General features: G+C 35.1%; 1 protein-coding gene across 1 annotated transcript; it reads left to right on the top strand.

Moving 5' to 3' along the window:
* Positions 1-355: 355 nt before the first annotated feature.
* LOC112589680 (histone-lysine N-methyltransferase SETMAR-like) lies at positions 356-889 on the top strand. The gene has a single exon (XM_025303981.1). It carries the CDS (start codon positions 356-358, stop codon positions 887-889), a length of 534 nt encoding a protein of 177 aa, XP_025159766.1.
* Positions 890-20,366: the final 19,477 nt, after the last annotated feature.

Here is a 20,366-nt window from a genome sequence, read left to right as displayed (position 1 = left end):
AGGAAACATAGATCGCAGCGACACCACTAAACGCTCGTTGGAAAGGTGACACTTCGAGCGTTACTTTGAGTGTACAAACATCGAAATTGGTGAAGTGGTTGGAATGTTGTTTGCGTTTGAAAATGGAGAAAAGTAATGAAAAATTGTGCTATATTTTGCAATATTATTAGGTTGTTGCAAATAAAATGGCCGTTTTTCAAAATTCATATTTCCCGGCCGAGTAGTTCAGCTCTTTTCATGCAGCTGTCGTTGCATGCGTGATATTTGAAAAATAGATGCCTCACCCGTAAATTCGCATGCATAACCTTACTTTTATCACATTGGTTATATCGTTGAAAATCGCTGTCTCTTCGACATGGAAGGTAAGGAAATGCGAATAATATTCTTGTACGAATACAAACTTGGTCATAGTGCGGCCAAGGTAACGCGAAACATAAACACTGCTTTTGGGGAAGGTTCTGTAAGTGATCAAACCATTAAACGTTGGTTTGTGAAGTTTCGATCTGGTGATACAAATCTCGACAATTTGCCTCGCGGCCATGTACCAGTGATTGATGACAATGTTTTGAAAGACATGGTTGAAGCAGACTCGCGTTTATCAATTCGAGATATTGCACACAGCATCAACGTTCACTATTCCACTGTTTCCCGACACCTAAAGGCCATTGGGAAAGTAAAAAATCTTGACAAATGGAAACCACATGAATTGACTGAGAGAAACAAGCTTCGCCGTATGGAAATCAGCTCATCTTTGCTTTCCCAACACAATAATGAAGGAATATTGAATCGAATAGTAACGTGTGATGAAAAGTGGGTTCTTTATGACAATCGTCGACGTTTTACCCAGTGGTTAGATGCTGATCAAGCTCCGAAACACATGCCGAAATAGCCTTCATCCACGTAAAGTTATGGTATCTGTATGGTGGTCTGCCAAGGGTACTGTGCATTTTTCGTTTTTGAAAAAGGGTGAAACTATAAATGCTGACAAATTTTGCCAAGAAATTGATGTTGTGATGGAAAAACTGCATATTGAACAACCGGCGTTATTGAATAGACGTGGTATGTTATTGCTCCATGATAATGCTAGACCGCATATTGCAAAAAATACTGCAGAAACATTAACAGAATACAATTGTGAAGTTCTCCCTCATCCTTCTTATTCTCCTGACCTTTCTCCAACTGATTACCATTTGTTTAAGCACCTGGATAACTTTTTAAGTGAAAAGGTATTCCAAACAGAAAGCGACGTGAAAAATGCGTTCAACGAATTTCTTGCATCTCGCTCTTCTAATTTCTACGTGTAAGGCATTGATGCGCTTGTATCACGTTGGGGGAAGTGTATTGAGGTGGAGGGAGACTATATCGATTGATGAGATGTATATAAAGTGTGTCGAATAAAAATTTAAATTAAAAATTAAAAAATGGTCATTTTATCTGCAACAACCTAATATTACGACAAAGGGAAGAACGCTGCGCAGACTTGTGAAAAAATTTGTGCTGTGTACGGTGAAGGTACTTTATCAAAATCTGCTGCGCGGAAATGGTTCGCTCGCTTTCGCTCTGGTAATTTTGATGTGAAAGATGAGTCACTCTTTGGTCGTCCAATCACTGAAAAAGCTGATGAAATTCTTGAAAAAGTGCAGCAAGATATCAATAGTGTCGCTATTGGTATGGAGCTAGGCATTGGCTACAAAACTGTTTTGAACCATTTACACAAAGCTGGCTACAAAAAGAAGCTCGATGTATGGGTTCCTCATGAGTTGAGCGCGGAAAACGTAATAGTCCGAATTAACATCTACGATGCGCTGCTGAAACGCAATGAAATCGAGCCATTTCTGAAACGTGTCATAACCGGTGATGAAAAATGGATCAAGTACGACAATCGGAAGCGTCAAAGATCGTGGATAATGGATGGTGAGCCGTCACAAGCGTTCGCGAAGCCAGGATTGACGCCAAAAAAGATGATGCTATATGTGTGGTGGGACTGGAAGGGAATCATCCACCATGGGCTACTTCCAGTTAGTCAGACGATTGATTCTCAACTCTACTGTGGACAACTAGAGAGATTACGTCAGGCAATTGAAAGAAAACGGCCCGAATTGAATAATAGGAAAGGTGTTGTCTTCCATCATGACAACGCCCGACCACACACTTCTTTGATGACCCGTCAAAAATTGCGAGAGCTTGGTTGGGAAGTTTTGATGCATCCACCGTATAGTCCAGACATAGCACCCTCTGACTATCACTTGTTCCGATCTCTGCAGAACTCTCTCAACGGAATTAATTCCATTCTTTTGAAACCAGCTTAAGGTGGTTTCAAAAGAAGCCTGTGAAAACCACTTGATTCAATTTTTCAACCAGAAACTACAAAAGTTTTTCACCGATGGTATCATGGCTCTACCCGAAAAGTGGCGAAACATTGTCGATAATAATGGAGCATATTTGGTTTAAATAAATTCATTTTCACACTATAAGAAAACCAGTTGAGTTTTACTAAAAAAAGCCACGGACTTTTTCCCAGACCCAATATAATACATTTACCCAAAGATTGCAGAATGAAGCATTTTAATTATTTTCATTGCAATCGAGAGGGTCATTTAGCACGCGATTGTCCACAAAGAGCGCGAATGGAGTCATCGAGTGCGTTGACACGGCCTAGCACTACGTCTGCAACCGTTTTGTCGATTTCTGTCTCTCATGATAATTATGATCAAGTTCCGTTTGTAAATATAATAAAGATAAATGATAAGATTTGTCGGGTAAAGGCGATTCTCGATACAGAATGTCTTATTAGCATGGTATCGCGTACATTTTATGAAAAACAATTAGGTAACGAATTATTGTACAAAGGACCGCAAAATTTAATTTTCAAAAGCGTTAACGGTTCGAATATTCAAGTAATAGGATGATTACGATTACGATAGAAAATTACGAAGAGCAAGGTTTGATCACTATATTATTTATTGTTCCAAACACCACATTTGATACAGATCTGTTGTTCGGTAGAGACATAATATACGGTGGCGTGCAAAACTTTTGAGCCACACAATTATTATTATATATTCATTTCATAATGAACGTTAAAAATTTTACATATATATATAAACAAAATATATTTTTTTGTCCTACAATTATATAAACTTTAATAATTCTCTTAATAATTCTAAATACTTTATTTTTATACAATGTCTTATTACAAATAGTACAAAAGTATTGCGCCAAAAAGTTTTCTTATGCATAAGAAAAATATATTATTGAAAAATAATAGCAGAAAATGTTGTCAACGTTTTTTTAAACTTAATATTTCATTGCCATGCCTTTAGAAGCAATCACTGCAACACAACGGCGAGACATTGATGCTATTAAATTAGAAATGCGATCTTGAGGTAAATTTTGCCATTTAGTTTGCAAATCTTGTCACAATTCAGCTTTATTGGAGTGTTTCTTATGTTCTGTACGCAGTTTGAATTCTTGCCACAAATGCTCAGTAGGATTCAAGTCCGACGATTGCGAGGGCCAGTCAAGAACTCGCATTTCTTTCACGATGAAAAATTCTTTTATTAGTTTTGATGAATGTTTGGGATCGTTATCTTGTTGGAAAATCCAACCACGTGACATGTTTCGAGTTGCATATGGCAGCATATGCTGTGTCAATATATTTCAATATATTATAGCGTCCTTAATATCCGTGATCTCAACTAATGGACTAACTCCATTATAAGAAAATGATCCCCAAATCATTACGTTACCTCCACCATGTTTTATGGTAAGAACTTGGTATCTTGAGTTATATCTTGTGCCTGTTGGACGTTGTATATACTTTCTACCGTCACTTCCGAGTAACTGAAACTTTAACTCGTCAGAGAAAAGTACTTTTCGCTAATCAACTTCAGTCCAATGTTCAAATTTCCTTGCAAAATCTAATCGAACTTTCTTATTTTTTGCACTAATTAATGGGTTTTTTACACCAGCACGTCCTAACAGTCCTACTTCCCTTAGACGTCGAGATATTGTACTTCGACTAATATCAGCAAGATTTTCTTCTCGTAGTTCTCGAGAAATATCCATGGCAGCTTTCTAACATCTGCTATCGACTTTCTTTTATCATTTTATCGACACGCTTTGTAGTTTTGCAAGGTATACCGTTTCTGGTTTATCAGCTATAGAGTTCGTCAACTTATATTTAGCAATAATCCTATTTACAGTACTTTTATCAATTAATAAGCAATTAGCAATTTCGCGAGAAACCTTTCCTTGTTAAGAAAGATTAATCACGGCTTCCCGTAACTGAAGTCTTGTATGTTTCGACATTGCAGTAGACAATAGACTGAACCTTAGTTAAAGCAAATATTTACGAAAGAGTTTCATAAGAAACGTAAACAAACTGGACTCATAAAGTCACAACAAGAATATGGCTCAATACTTTTGAACACATGTAAATATCATATGACTAAATAATTAGAAACTATGTAATTTCAAAATTTTGTAACTATACTATTATTTGTAAGAATATTATGTCAACTATTTTATATAATTAATTTTTAGAGCAAATCAGTATATTGTCATGTATCTTAAAAAGACACTATGGCTCGAAACTTTTGCACGCCACTGTATGATAATAAATTACGAGGGTAGTCCCAGAAGTACCCGACCTAACGAAGAAACCATAAAAAATTTGGGAAAAAATATCTTTATTTCTCTACATAGTCTCCTTTTAGCTCAATACACTTTTCCCAGCGATGTTCAATAGCTTCGATACCCTGTTTATAGTGAGAATCGTCGAACCCTTCAAAATAGCCATCAACCGCAGACTCCACCTCTTCATTGTTGGCAAATCTTTTACCACCGAGCCATTTTTTCAAGTTTGGAAACAGAAAATAATCCGAGGGGGCTAAATCTGGTGAATAAGGTGCGTGAAGAAACAATTCGAACTTTAACTCATTGATTTTGACCATCGCGATAACGGATGTGTGTACTGGTGCATTGTCTTGATAAAACAAAACTTTCTTTTTCGCCAAATGCGGCCGGTTTTTTCTTGATTTCATCACTCAAACGCTGCAATAAGTTCGCATAATACTCGCTGTTGATTGTTTTTCCTTTCTAAAGATAATCAATGAAAATTATCCCACGCGCATCCCAAAAAACTGACGTCATGGCCTTGCCTGCAGATGGAACTATCTTCGCCTTTTTTGGAGCTGATTCTCCCCTTTCAGTCCATTGTTTTGATTATTCCATCGTCTCAGGTGTGAAGTGATGGAACTGTCTTCGCCTTCTTTGGAGCCGGTTCTCCCCCTTTAAGCCCATTGTTTTGATTGTTCCTTCGTCTCAGGTGTGAAGTGATGGACCCATGTTTCATCCATGGTTATGAATCGACGCAAAACTCGGCTTTATTGATGTGAAACTTCGCCAAACACTCGATTGAAACATCTTCACGACGCTGTTTTTGTTCCATTGTGAGTAATTGCGGCACCCATCTTGCGCACAGCTGTCTCATGTCCAAATTTTCAGTCAATATGCGATGTACAGCACTTTCTGAAATGTCTACCATGTCTGCTAACTCGCGCACTTTCAATCGACGGTCATCCAATACTATTCGGTGGATTTTCTTTACCATTTCTGGCGTGGTCACCTCATTTGGTCGACCATTGCGATGTTCGTCTTGACTGCTCGTACGGCCTCATTTAAACGCTGCCACCCAATATTTTATGTTGTAAACGAAGGAGCAGACTCCTCCAGAGTAGAATCTAGCTCCGCTTTGATATTGGTTGAACTGAGGCCTTTCAAATGAAAGTATTATATCACATAACGATGACCAATTTTTTGCATGTTTATAAATTCACTGAGAGCGTTCACTATTGATGGCTGCCAAACAAGTACTAAACAACGTAATGTCGTCAAACTTCAAGCTTAAGCTTTATAAGGTTGATGCTTTCTACCAGCCCTACCCGACTCTTCTATTTTACTTATACGATATGTGTGCAGTTATTGACCAAAAAGTTGTAGGTGGCGTTACTATTTAGTTGGCCTCTTAGTATATATAGGTCATATAGGTCATCATAAAAGTGCATTAATTGGTGTTGTGTACAATACATATTACAATTATAATTAATTGTGATATTGAAAGATCATTGCAGCTAAAATATAATATTCCATGTGATATGTATACATACATAAGTAGATATTTTCCTCGTTCTATTCTTATATACCGTTATATATACGTTGAGGTTAGATTTTTTTCTTTCGTGTTGATTGTTAAAGAAAATTGTATTTTGTATTACATAGACTAAAGCGCTAAAACGATGAGATGCATATCTGTCGATTGCACATCAGGGTACAAGATTAATTTCGAAAAGGTAAATTTTTTTCATGTACCTAAAAATAATGATGAAGCCAAGAAATGGCAAATAGCATCGCGAAGGAGGGATATCATTTTAAATGCTTCACATTGTTTTTGTCATAAACATTTTGCAGAACATGATATTGTCCGTAAAAAAATTTTTTACAATAACAATGGTGACATTATTCAAGAGGTATGTTATCAAAAATAATATATTGTGTGCTATTACTAAGAAATATAATATTTGTATATTGCATGAAATATTAAGTGATCATTCAATGTAATTGAGGAATAATTAATATTGATATTGTAGATTACATTAAGGAGACCATATCTTAAGCAAGGTGCGATACATACGCTGTTTCCTTGGACAGAATTTCCAAATGAAAATAATATGACAGACAATACAGAAAGTTTATTATCAAGAAAAAGTAATAACACCGACAAAAATAAAAGCTTAAATAATATTGAAAAACAAAAAAGCTTAGATAATACTAGAGAAATAGAAAAATTAGATAATACTGACGACAAAGAAAGCTTAGATAATATGAAAGAAAATGAAAGCTTTGTAACATTTAATGAGTTGAAATGTAATGATAAACATTATGTTCCAATTGGTTGGACGAGAAATGTATTATCACTAGACAATACCTCAGTTATAATATTTAATAAGATGATATGTAAAACCATTGAAAAAGAAAATAAGCTAATTTGCTTAAAAGAAATATGGATAACTGAAGACATGAGAATACAAGTAAAAACTTTAGGAAAACCATTAAATTTAAACATATTTGGTGTAAATAGCGAAATTTTGTCATCCCTAAATATATTAGAAGACTTGATAAAGACAGTTGAAAAGTTAAACATATGCGAAGGTTACAAAAATATGTATGAAATAGAATATATTAGTGTTGCAATAAAAGTTGCAACTTAAAGTAAAAATGCATTAAGACATGAAAAATGTCCTGTAGTATTGAAAAATGCAACTCAATGCAACTTTTGTAAAAGTATTAGTTACATTTTAGACAGAAAGAGAAAGCGTTCGAACAATAAAGACAGTGATGCAAAACGAATTAGAATGGATAACTTATCACCAACAAAGAAAAAAATAATTGATGATATGCGAAAAGAAAAACATGCTATAGTGCAATGTAAATCCCGTCAAATATTAACTATTAAAAAACTAGAAGAGATACAAAAAAGTTTTAATACAAAAGATATAAAAATATTAGAACATACAATGGCGGAAAAAAATATTCCGCTTAATGAACAAGAAGCTCTCCGAGAAATATTATCTGCTTCATTGAAAAAGAATACTAAAGGTAGACGTTATTCGGATAAATGGATTTTACTATGTTTGTTGTTTCATATGAAATCTCCGAAGGGATACCATTTTATTTTAAATAATAACATATTGCCACTGCCATCTCCAAGTACTATACGCAGGTATAATTTAAAAAAAATACACTGTTTCTAAATATATACTCTTACAAATGTATTTATTAGTATTTTGTTTTAATATAAATGTAGATGTAAATATAATTATAAGTATGTTTTAATATGTACAAATATTTTTCAGTTAAAATACTTATTTTTATTGCAGATATCTATCTTGCATAAAGTCATGTTGTGGGTTTGATCCAAATTTTATTGAACTTTTCCGAGCTAAAATACAAGAAAGAAATGAACAAGAAAGGCATGGCATATTATTAATAGATGAAATGGCCACGCGCGAAAGTGTACACGTAAAATCAAATAATTTAACTTTAACTGGTCTAGTCGATTTTGGAAATAATAATAATGTAAAGGCTGAAAGTTTTGATGACAAAGCAAACCATGCACTTGTATTCATGTATCAGCCATTGCATGCGTTACATGCAGCACAACCTATATGTGTGTTTGCTTCGAGAGGGCCAACTTCAGGAATAGTATTAGCAGAACTTATATCAAAGCCATAATTCTATTAGAAAATGCTGATGTTAAAATTCATGGTATTGTCACTGATAGTGCAGCAACAAATGGAAAATTTTGGAGTAAAATGGGCATATCAGGAAAAAAAAGTGAACTGAAAAGTTGGTTTATACATGTACTTGACAAATGGAGAAAAATTTTTGTATTCTCTGACACACCACATATTGTAAAAACGATTCGAAACCGATTATATGTTCACAATTTAAAGGTATGCTAATACATGCATATTACCATAAAATAATTATTTCAAACTTATATTTCTAGAATATATTAATATTTATAAAAATATTTTATAATTGTAATACTAGTTAACACTCTCTTATAATTAATTGTATTGGAAGTATTATTCTACTGTATCTATAAATATATCATACAGATGAAATCAGAAAGACCTGCAATTTCATGGAAACATTTCGAAAAATTATATGAAATTGATCGTGATATGCCAATGCCCATCTGTCCCAGGATAACAAAACATCATTTGGAATTACAAAATTCTTCAAAAATGCGAGTCCGTTTAGCTGTACAGGTAAATGATATGACTGTGTTATACAATTCTAATTAAAGAAATTCTACTATAAGTACAACATTCATCATTCCAGGTTCTCAGCAAGTCCGTTGCAAAAGAGCTACGTTTTTACAGTGCATACTATCATGAGTTAGAAGATAGTACTGCTACTGCTGAGTTCTGCGAGTGGATAAATTCCATGTTTGATTTCTTGAATAGAAAAAAATGTCAAAATGGGTTGAAACCAGGAAATAAAGATTATTTAGTATGTAGTACTTATCGTTATGTTCCTTTTGCACTATGTTCTGAGAAACAAACCTCAACTTAGTATGGATATAACGCATTTATTAAATGTTATTGTTTTTCAATATTACAGCTCCTACAAGAATCTCTACAAAAGTTGGACCAATGGGAAGATCTAATGGAAGAAGGAACCATTACGAATAATGAGTTTCTTACTCGACAGACTGCGGAAGGACTTCGCGTCACTTTACATTCCATGATAGAAATTACTTCTTATTTAACAAGCAAGTTTAATTTTCAATGTATATTGTCAGGGAATATAAATCAAGATGCTCTCGAGGTTTGTTTTATATGAGAAACTTATTGCATTAGTCCGAGTCTTCAATAGATGTAATAAGCTTCAAGCGTTCAGAAACTGACTAATCTCGTTGGACGATTCTTCTTATATTCGACTGTGATTGGTAAATTTATTAATGCATAATCCTTAAAATATTTATTGTGGATCTGGACTCTTATGCAAAACAGTATGAGTGGGTTTCACCAAGGCAAGTTAATTTAATCGGTGCATGAAATTCAGTTTCTCCATTGGAACAAATCAATTATATTATTATTATTTGTCTAAGAACGATGCAACTGATCAGTTCCAATGGAAAAGCTAAATTTAATCGACTAATTAAATTAACTTAACTTGGTGAAATCCACCCTATTTCTCGGACTTGAAAATCGGTTTTGATAATCAGCTATAATTTGTAGTTGTCTCAGTAATTATAATTATTTTATATATTTCTACTAGTTTCAATAATTAATCTTATTTCCTCTTTTTCATTTATATTTTTATATTTATTTTGAATGGTACACACACATAAAAACATTGTGTCTGTTATACACTGTATATATTTATAATACTTGCAGCGGTTTTTTAGATGTGTTCGCCAAGCAGGAGGATCTAATGATCATCCTGCAACTCCGACATTTTTACAAATTTATAAAATTCTATGTTCCTATTCCATCCTGTCTCCACCAAAATGTGGAAATTGCATGATCGAAAAAGAAGTAAAGTCACCCTTGATTTCTTTAAACGACATTAAATCTCTGTATCAAAATTCTAAGACAGAATCAGGATTATTGATTGCTGATATAAAGTCACAATTAAATTATGCTATTAGAAATGACGAGTGGGATATTTATGATGTTTTTGAATATGAACATGATTATGCTACACTTGCTACTTTTGATTGCATTGTATATTATATTACTGGACGCATTTGTCAGCAATTGTTGAAGTTTACAACATGTTCTTTATGTATACGAGCACTTACTAAAAATCCTGAAGCATCTAACAGAAAAGCAAAATTAAATGATATGCTTCTTAAACCTTTTGTTCATCCCAATGTAGGTTTTCATAATTTTTTAAAACAATTGGAACGTATGTTTACGAAACATTGCAATCAATTCAATGTTGCAGATGCTGTGTTAAGCAATATTATTGAATCTAATATGTTAACTTTTCCTTGCGAGGAACATAAAATAGATATAATTTCTTATATTGTACATTACTACTTGCAAATAAGATTGTCACAATATTGCCGCGAATTAAATAATACTAAAAAAGATAACCAGCATATAAAAAAACTATCCAAACATTATAAAACGTAAATTAATTTTGAGAATAAAAATATAATTTATAATATTTTGTTATTATTGTTATATTGTTTATTATTTCTTATATGTTAGATAAAACTTCTTTTAAACACGTATGATTGAAAATATACAAAAAATTATTATACTTATAACAATTAGTATCACACAACATACTATATATTCCTTTTTATTATACTATATATACATTTTTTTATATTTTATATACAAAAGTACAGTGCAAAATATTTAGAACACGACACAATAATAAAGACGTTGTTTACGTACTCTGCCAATTTTACGGATTTTGCATCGGACAACTAGATTGAGGCGCCACCTACAACTTTTTGGTCATTAACTGCACAAGCAAAAGCTTGAGTCGGAGGGGGCTGCTTTCTACCATAGTCATTCTTTTCAAACAACAACCGCCATCTATACGTCAGGTACTTCTAGGACTATCCTCGTATGTTTGTCATTGCCTGAAGATGAGACACAGTTCAAGGCCTTACCTAAGCCAATCGAAAATTCGTTTGAGATTCTTAGTATTCAAGACAATTGTACAAAAGATTCTTATGATATTATTACGGAGAACTTAGGTACGGACATAGCTGATAATAGTAAAAACACAAATTATTAAATATATTTAAGGAAATTGATGACACAGGTCAGGACATCTGATTTTGCGTTTTGAATTTCAATGATCATTTCCTACGTAATTTTGTCCACTGAATACGAATCCGGCCTTAGAATTTCTCTATCACGTCAGGTCTTCGAGATAATTAGGTTAAAATAACCAAAAAATGCTGTTTTTTACAATATTCAACCGATTACACAGGTCCGTATGATTTTGTGTTTTGGATGTCAAAGGTCATTTCCTATGTAATTTTGTCCGCTGAATATGAATCCGGTCTTAGAATTTCTCTATCACGTCAGGTTATCGAAATAATTAGGTTTTAGTAGCCAAAAAATGTCGTTTTTCACAAGGCTACCCAGCCACTCACTGAACTCACTGAAACCAACAAAAATCAACGAGTGGCAGCGTGTCTTTCTCTTCTTAATAAGCAGCGTCGAAAGTCTTTCTTGTGGAAAATCGTTACGGGCGATGAGAAATGGATACTCTATGACAATCCGAAACGCAGAAAGTCATGGGTAAATTCCGGCGAATCATCAAAATCGGTCGCAAAACCTAATCGCTTCGGAAAGAAGGTTCTTCTCTGCGTTTGGTGAGATATCAAGGGCATGCTTTATTATGAGTTATTGGAACCGGGTGAAACAGTTACTGCGGACTGCTACCAACGTCAATTAATCTGCTTGAGTCAAGAATTGGAAGGAAAACGCCCGTATACTGGCAAAGGAGAACGTCCAGTGAAATTGTTGCGTGACAACGCCAGGCCACATATTGCTTTCAATACAAGAGACACCATAATGTGTCTTGACTGGGGCGTCTTGCAGCACCCGGCGTATTCACCAGACATTGCTCCATCCGATTATCACTTGCTTCGGTCGATGCAACACGCCTTGTCCGATGTGCACTTCCAATCAGTAGATGAGATCCGAAAATGACTTGACGACTTTATCGTGTCCAGAGACGTAACATTTTTCCGAGATGGAATTCATCAGCTCACAGTGGGCCAGGAGACCGGTGACACTGGCCAAAATTCATATCTTGTTAAACACATGTAAATATCTAGCAATTATATGATTATATAAGGTTTTCTGCATCGCTGATTCCATTTCTGATGTCCAAATTTCGAAATTAAAAATGACGGATCCAATATGGCGGATGAAAATACTAAAAATAGTCCAAATGTGCTGAGAAAGCATCGGCAAAAATGCCCGCTTTCGGTACCTCGATTTTTGAAAATTTTTTTATGCCAAATGGTTATTTATGATGACCCAAAAATCCTTGCAAAATTTCAAGATGAGCATATGCCCCGTTTAAGAAATATAGGGGGTCAAAGTTGTGTTACGTCCTGCTGACTCAGCGGACCCTAGGCTTCTTTTATAAATAAGGGAAATCTAATTTATTACTTATCACATGGCCGAATGCGCTCAGGCATGATACCACACGACGATATCTCTGGAATTTTCGATACCCCGAAAATACTAACAATCTTGAACCAACTCCTATCCTGTTTCCCATGCGCTTAATCATTGATAACAGTACCACGACATCGTTCTTAGAAATAACGATATTTACTTGTTAAGGTAGCTGCCACGTTTTTTTTACTTACAAAAGACTTTCGAAATCCTCTTATTGCCACATGCATTTTATCTCCTATAAAATAATCTTCTGGAACATTTTCCGCAAAACCCCACTCTCTCAACCGAGCTGAATTTTTGAGGAAAGTCAAAAGCCTCACTCACTTCTCACGGATCCAGCACTCAGGACAGACGCTTCTCTCCAGCACCCCTTCAGGGTTTCTTAACAATCAAGCCAACTTGTGGCTTAGACCGACCAGTATTCTTCACTTGTCAATTATTCGGTGCAACGATCATGTGCCTTCTTGGGCCATTGAGAGCGATCCTGCCGAAACCAGCTGCCTGTCCTTGGCGCAGAACGTGAGGCATCTGTCCTCACAGAGACGCAGCAACCACACCTTTCATTGTCTACTAAGATCAGAGAAGTCCAGCAGTAAGTTGTTTATATTTCCTTTTACCTGAGTGACCTCCTTCATTTCATTTTGTTTATCTTTTCTTCTCTCTCTTTTCTTTTCCTTTCATTTTACTTCCGTTTTCTATCCCCCTTGGCATTCCTCCTTAATTGTTAAATCCGGTGTCAGTGGCTCAGTCCTTTCGATCACAATCGGACATAACGAACACGGAATATTGTTCTGAGTAATCGAGAATCATTGTTCTGATTGTTAACCACATATGTACCAGGTGTGTCGGTAATTCCTTTCCGGTTTTTTCGCTAAAGAAAACACGTTATTTACAATGGATAGTTAAAATATATTTATTCAAAATATTGGCCATTTGATTCTATATATTTTGCCCATCTCTCAGGCAATTTATGGCCATTCCAAAAGAACTGTTTCTCCTTTGAGCTAAACCATTCATCGAGCCATTTTTTAACTTCTTCGAAATCGGCGAAGTACTGCTCTGCAAGCGCGTGCCCCATCGATGCGAAAAGGTAGTAGTCGGATGAAGCCAGGTCTGGAGAGTACGGCGGGTGCGATAAAACTTCCCATCCAAGTGATTTCAACACTTCTTTGACTGGTTTTGCTGTATGAGACGGCGCGTTGTCATGCTGCAAAATAACATTTATCATGTCTTTGAGCGTATTGTGGACGTTTTTCGATCAATGCACAGTTCAAATTGATCATTTGTTGTTGGTAGCGATCAGTATTAACTGTTTCTCCAGGTTTCAATAGTTCATAATATACGACACCAACCTGGTCCCACCAGACACAGAGCATGGTCTTGAGACCAAAGCGATTTGGCCTTGCAGTCGATGGGCCGCCTTCGCCAGGTGATAACCATGATTTTTTTCGCTTGGGATTTTCGAAATAAATCCATTTTTCATCACCCGTTACTATTCGATGCAGAAATGACTTCCTTTCATACCTATGAAGCAGCATTTCACTGACAATTTTTCGATTTTCCAATTGCCTGTCATTTAATTCATGTGGCACCCATCTTCCCATCTTTTGGATCTTTCCCATCGCTTGCAATCGTTCACAAATTGCTACTCGGCTCACATTCAACTTTTCTGCCAATTGTTTTTGAGTTTGTGTTGGGTCTTCATCCAATAACTCCTGCAATTCCGCATCTTCAAACGTTTTTGGCCTACCAAGACGTTTTTTGTCTTGAACGTTGAAATCACCACATTTGAATTGTCGAAACCACGTTTCACATGTTCTTATGGTTGGAGCATGCTCACCGTAAGTCTCTACCAGCAAACGATGACTTTCAGCGGCTTTTTTCTTTTGATTACACAAGAAAAGTAATGCGTGCCGCAAATGTACATTTTCAGGCACAAAACTCGACATTTTCAAAAAATTATTAATCTATAACGCTGTTATTTTGGAGGAACGTAACTTATGCAGTTTTGAGGTTAATGTCAGTAGAATAAAATGACATATGTATCAAATCATAACATTGCATACTTATGGCTAGTGATATCTGTTACAAAAACTGGAAAGTAATTACCGACATACCTGGTATACGGACACATTATAAAATCTTACAAATTTAATTTCATTGTGAACTTCCGTCTAGTCACTAATAAAACAAGTTGTTTGTAATTGTAAACCAATCACGTTTTCCAAAAAATTATTCTCAACCAAAAATGCTCCCTTTCCTTAACTGTCGCTCAAGTCCTATCCCAGGTAAAAGGATTCAGTTCCTTGACCTAAATAAAGGACCACCGACGTACGCCTGCGCTAGATAAAGGGGTCATTCCGATCCTTGATCTGTTCCGCAGATTTGCGAGTACGTCGGAGCTTGCGAAAGCAAGCGTCAAGTTGCGTTCCTCCTCCAGGACGTAACAGTTGACCATGTCCAATTAAAAAATATAGCAGCTTCACATTTATACTCCAATAATAATGTCCAAAATATTCAGCCGAAATGGTTCTTTTAAGATTTTTGGCTGCTGATTACGAGTCTGAAGTCAGATTTTAAAAATTCAAAACGGCGGATCCAATATGGCGGACGAATTTTTCTTAAATTCATCAGATTGAAACTTGAAACTCGTTGCTCGGGGGTTTTTGGGGTCGCTGATTACGAATCTAACGGTTAACTAACTTTTAACCAACACTAAATCTTCTTTGTCACTACATTAAACCTACTTTGACCCTACATAGAATCTATTTTATCCTACAATGGACCTATTCTTCCTCACATTGACAGAAAACTAAAGAATCTACATTACAACTTGCCTTTGTTGGCTGGAATCTCAATTACATCTTGCCTTTGTTGGTTGGATTTGGCATTACATCTTGCCTTTGTTGGTTGGATTATGCATTACATCTTGCCTTTGTTGGTTGGATTTGACATTACACCTTGCCTTCGTTGGTTGGATTATGCATTACATCTTGCCTTTGTTGGTTGGATTTGACATTACATCTTGCCTTTGTTGGTTGGATTTGGCATTACATCTTGCCTTCGTTGATTGGATTATTACATCTTGCCTTTGTTGGATATGTAGGATCCGTTATTTTGAAAATCTGATATCTCTTTCGTATTTGGTGAACCCCAAAAACCCCTGAGTAACGAGTTTCAAGTGAATCTGATAAATTTAAGAAAAATTCGTCCACCATATTGAATCCACCATTTTGAATTTTTAAAATCTGACTTCAGATTCGTAATCAGCAGTCAAAAATCTTAATTGAACCATTTCGGCTGAATTTTTTGAACATTATTATTAGAGTATAAATGTGAAGCTGCTACATTTTTTAATTGGACATGGTCAACTCTGACCCCCTATATTTCTTAAACGGGGCATATGCTCATCTTGAAATTTTGTAGGGATTTTTGGGTCATCATAAGTAACCATTTGGCATAAAAATGTTTCAAAATCGAGGTACCGAAAACGGGCATTTTGTGCATGGGGCTTGCCAAAGCTCTTTGGTATTAGTAGGTTTTCGGGGTCGCTGATTTCAAATCCGTATTCAAAAATCATAAATTCAAAATGGTGAATCCAATATGACGGACGATTATTTCGACTTTGCTGAAGTAAAAAATTTTTAATTCAACATTGAAGATTCATTATTATTATTATTATTTTGGCCGCCATATTGGAACCGCCATTTCGAATTTTGAAATTTTGACCACAGATTCGTATTCGGCGATTCGAAAAATGCCTAGATACTGAGTGTCATAACAATCAGATAGATTTAATTTTTTGGCCGCCATATTGGATCCGTTACTTTGTATTTTGAAAGTTTGATACTGAATTCATACTCATCGACACGAAAAACCCCTAGATACCGAGGTTCATAACAACACATAGATCTTTAATTTTGGCTGCCATATTGGAACCGCCATTTTGAATTTTGAAAATTTGACTACAGATTCATATTCAGCGATCCGAAAAATGTCTAGATATGGAGTTTCATAGTAATCAGATAGATTTTAATTGTTTTGGCTACCATATTGGATCAGCCATTTTGAATCTTGAAATTTTAACAACAAATTCTTATTCAGTGACCTCGTAAACCGTTTGTACATATTTATTTGTCACATTTGACTTATTACTTAATGCTGCGCAGTTTGAGCCCACTTGTGCAATTTAGGTGTCCACAGCGAAGGGGTTAAGATATCTGGAGACGTGACATCGCATCGCGATGAATGTATTCAAAATCGGCAACTTTGAAACACTATTCTTATCAGTTTGGAAACAAATTTGACAAAATCTCGAATTCTCGATAGTTCATAGGATCTTCTAGCTTACCATGTATTCAAGTAAGTGCGACTTACGGTATCAAATATGATTTTTCTCTGGCGTTGTAATAAAAAATCGACAAAAAGGCGCCTATTCAAGTTATACTGCATATCCTTATGAGCAAGTTGACGTATCATATGATTGATTTTAGAATGCAAGCTCAGGGAAAGTTTCATTTGAAATTGAACAAGTGTACTATAAGATTTGAAATTATTAGTTTTATCAAACGAAACAAAGTCAATATACCATGAAGAACTTCATATATTGATAAAAATAACTTTATTTGTTCAATTTAATAATAGGAATGTACTGATATAATATCTGATAAGAAAAGATTCATAGCAAAAGGTGTACGAAAGTCATAGAACGTTTAGATTTGCAAACACAGTTTTCTACATTCAAATCTTTCCACAAGCAATACCAACTAACATAAAGCAACAATATTTCAACATTTACTGTAGGAAAGGTATATAAATAGATAATATCACAAATGTTTGATTTCATGTAAGTTCAAAAAATTGTATTTTGGCCAACCACAGTGGACTTCTGGCCCATTGTGCAGCTGCCTGAAAGATGGCTTAAAGTTATAGAAAGCAACGGCGAATACTTTGATTGGACAATTTAATTTACTTTCTTTTAAAATAAACCTTGAATGTAGCTGAAAAAATTGGATTATTCATTTGTACACCTAATAAATTAATACATGATAATATCGAATTAATAATATATTTTATTTTCAGGAGATGGAGACTATCTTATACATATTTTAAATGAAACATATATAATGACATATATAATGACATATATAGGTTATGTTTCTCTTGGACGCTTTTGTATTGATAAAATTACAAAAAGACGTACGCTAAGTGTATGAGAACGAAGCGATTTTATGTGAGAAACTTGGAACCATTTTTTGACTTATATATGCATCAGTTAATATTTGTCATTTGAAACTTGTCTAATTATTTATAAAAATACTCAGATAATTATTTAAAGTTTGATTTAAATGTTTCAATTAAATGATACATATGTGACATCCATATATTTGTAATAGCGCTTCGACTGAAGATCTCTTGTTGAACTCTGAATTTAAATCTGAATATTGTTATGTCCTAGAGGAAGAACGCAACCTTTTCGTTCGCGAGTAAGGCGAACCTCGTTCGTACACGCGTGTCAGTGAACGGGTCAGGGACCCGACGGGTCCCTTTACTCGGGCACCGACGTACGACGAGCGGTCCGTTTTTCGGTCAGGGACGCGAATCCCTTTACCGGGGATAGGACCATGAGTTGACTGTTGGAAGGGTGGGGTGATTTTGAAATTAACTGATGGAAATAAATTAATACCAAATTTATTAAAATAAGAGTGACAACAGAAAGTTATGCGGCGCGGTTTATTATAATTTATTTGAATGATATTGTGTGTATGTGTGTGTGTATGAGAAGTGAAAGAAGGAGGAAATAATAAAAAAAAGGAAGGAATATGAGTAAAGAGTTAGTAAGCAAAGAAAATGTAACTTACTGGTGATTCCTGGGATGCGAGAAATGAACAAGATATAACGGTTGATAAGTGGCTCCTGCTCTGTAGGTTGGGATGGGTTGTGCGACTCCCTTCCAATTGTCCAATTATGGCACAATAGCACTGATTCTAAATTTTTATTTTTGTCCCCAAAAAAAATAAGACAGAGGACGTAAGAGTATGTGTATAGTGCCGAAACAAAACCGAAGACGAATTTGAGTCTAAGGACGCGTTTTTACAGGTCTGACTTTTGAATTCAGAATCTAAGTGAATGTGAATCTGCTCTTTTTCCTGTCTCTCAGAATAGAAGTAGTAGTAGAAGTAGAAGTAGAAGTGTCGCGGAGGCGGATTACCGCGGTTTTTATAGTGATAATCGGAGGCAGAAGCTATCAGGGTGGGTAGAGAGATGGCCTTTGAGGAAGGGGTGAATTGGTCTTAGTGGGAAAAAGTCTCAGCCATTAGCGAAGTTAAAAGACATCGTGGGAGGAGACAGTTAGTTTTTGGAGATATGAATATGGAAGGGCTAAAGGGTGGAGCGTGGGTGTCTCATAGTTTTAGGTGGATATATGATTGGCTAAATGAATTAGGCGCGACAAGCGTGGAGGTGGTGGATTCTTGAGATAGAGAAATGTATACAAGTGGCCGGCTGGAAAAATCAAAATGCCGTAAATCAAAGGCTGAGATCAGATTTTACGACTATCAGTGAAGTAAGCTTTGTTGGTTGACTGATAGGGCACATATGGTTTTGGATTGGGAAGATGTAAGTTTCAAGTTTTAGAGCAGGAATGCTCTGTGTTGCTTTGTTTTACTGAAGGTTTGTTAGCGCGGAGTTTCAAATTTTTATAGCTAGGACGACGGACACACTTGGCGAACACTACCCAGATATAAACTTTAAACGAAGATGTAGATTTTTACAACAGGGCACTGTTTCCTGTTATGGAATTTTCCCGAATCGCCTTTCATTTGGCGCGACAGCTGTTCGCCAGATGGGTCTGTTTCCTAATTTATATTTATATATGTATATATTCCTATTATAGTTATATTAGGAGAATATAAATCCGCGAGAGGAAAAGACAATTTTGTTAGTTAAATCTGCAGGACGTAACAATATCTTACTAGAGACAAGTTTGAAGTTGCAACTATTAATACAAGTCTTAGGGCAAGAACACAGGCTTTTGCATAACACATAATACATAACTCATATGAGAATAAACCAATTAGTTTTCTTCATTTCCCTCCTCAGGACAGAAATGAAGAACTCTGATTGGTTGATTCTCTTTTGCGTTGTATATTATGCGTTATGCAGAAGTCTGTGCTCTGGCCCTTAGAGTTAGATACGCATAATATATTTATATATTTAATATATTTTAAGGCTTGTTTTAATATCATAATTTTAAATTTTAAAGTTGTCTCTAGTAAAGTATTCATATTCGAATTCAGAATTAGATGATTACTATAATAATATATTATCTGTTATAAGTGCAAAGATTTCAGGACATACAATAATGATTAGGTAAAATATTAAATTATTATATGGTAATATCGAATTAATAATATATTTTATTTTCAGGAGATGGAGACTATCTTATACATATTTTAAATGTAACATATATATATTTTATATGCATAATTAAAAATTAAAATTAAAATTTATGGCTTCGTAAATAAGTATTCCCCCGCGTCCTCTCCCGCGGCCCGTACAGCGTGATCTCCAAGCACGTTGCCATCTTCTTTGATCTGTAATTATAAAAACGTTATTATAAATATC

Source organism: Harpegnathos saltator, unplaced genomic scaffold, assembly GCF_003227715.2.
Source record: "Harpegnathos saltator strain DR-91 unplaced genomic scaffold, Hsal_v8.6 scaffold580, whole genome shotgun sequence".
In the NCBI taxonomy this organism is placed as follows: domain Eukaryota; kingdom Metazoa; phylum Arthropoda; class Insecta; order Hymenoptera; family Formicidae; genus Harpegnathos; species Harpegnathos saltator.
The sequence above is the reverse complement of the archived record's forward strand: the minus strand, read 5'-3'. Positions and strand labels throughout refer to the sequence as shown.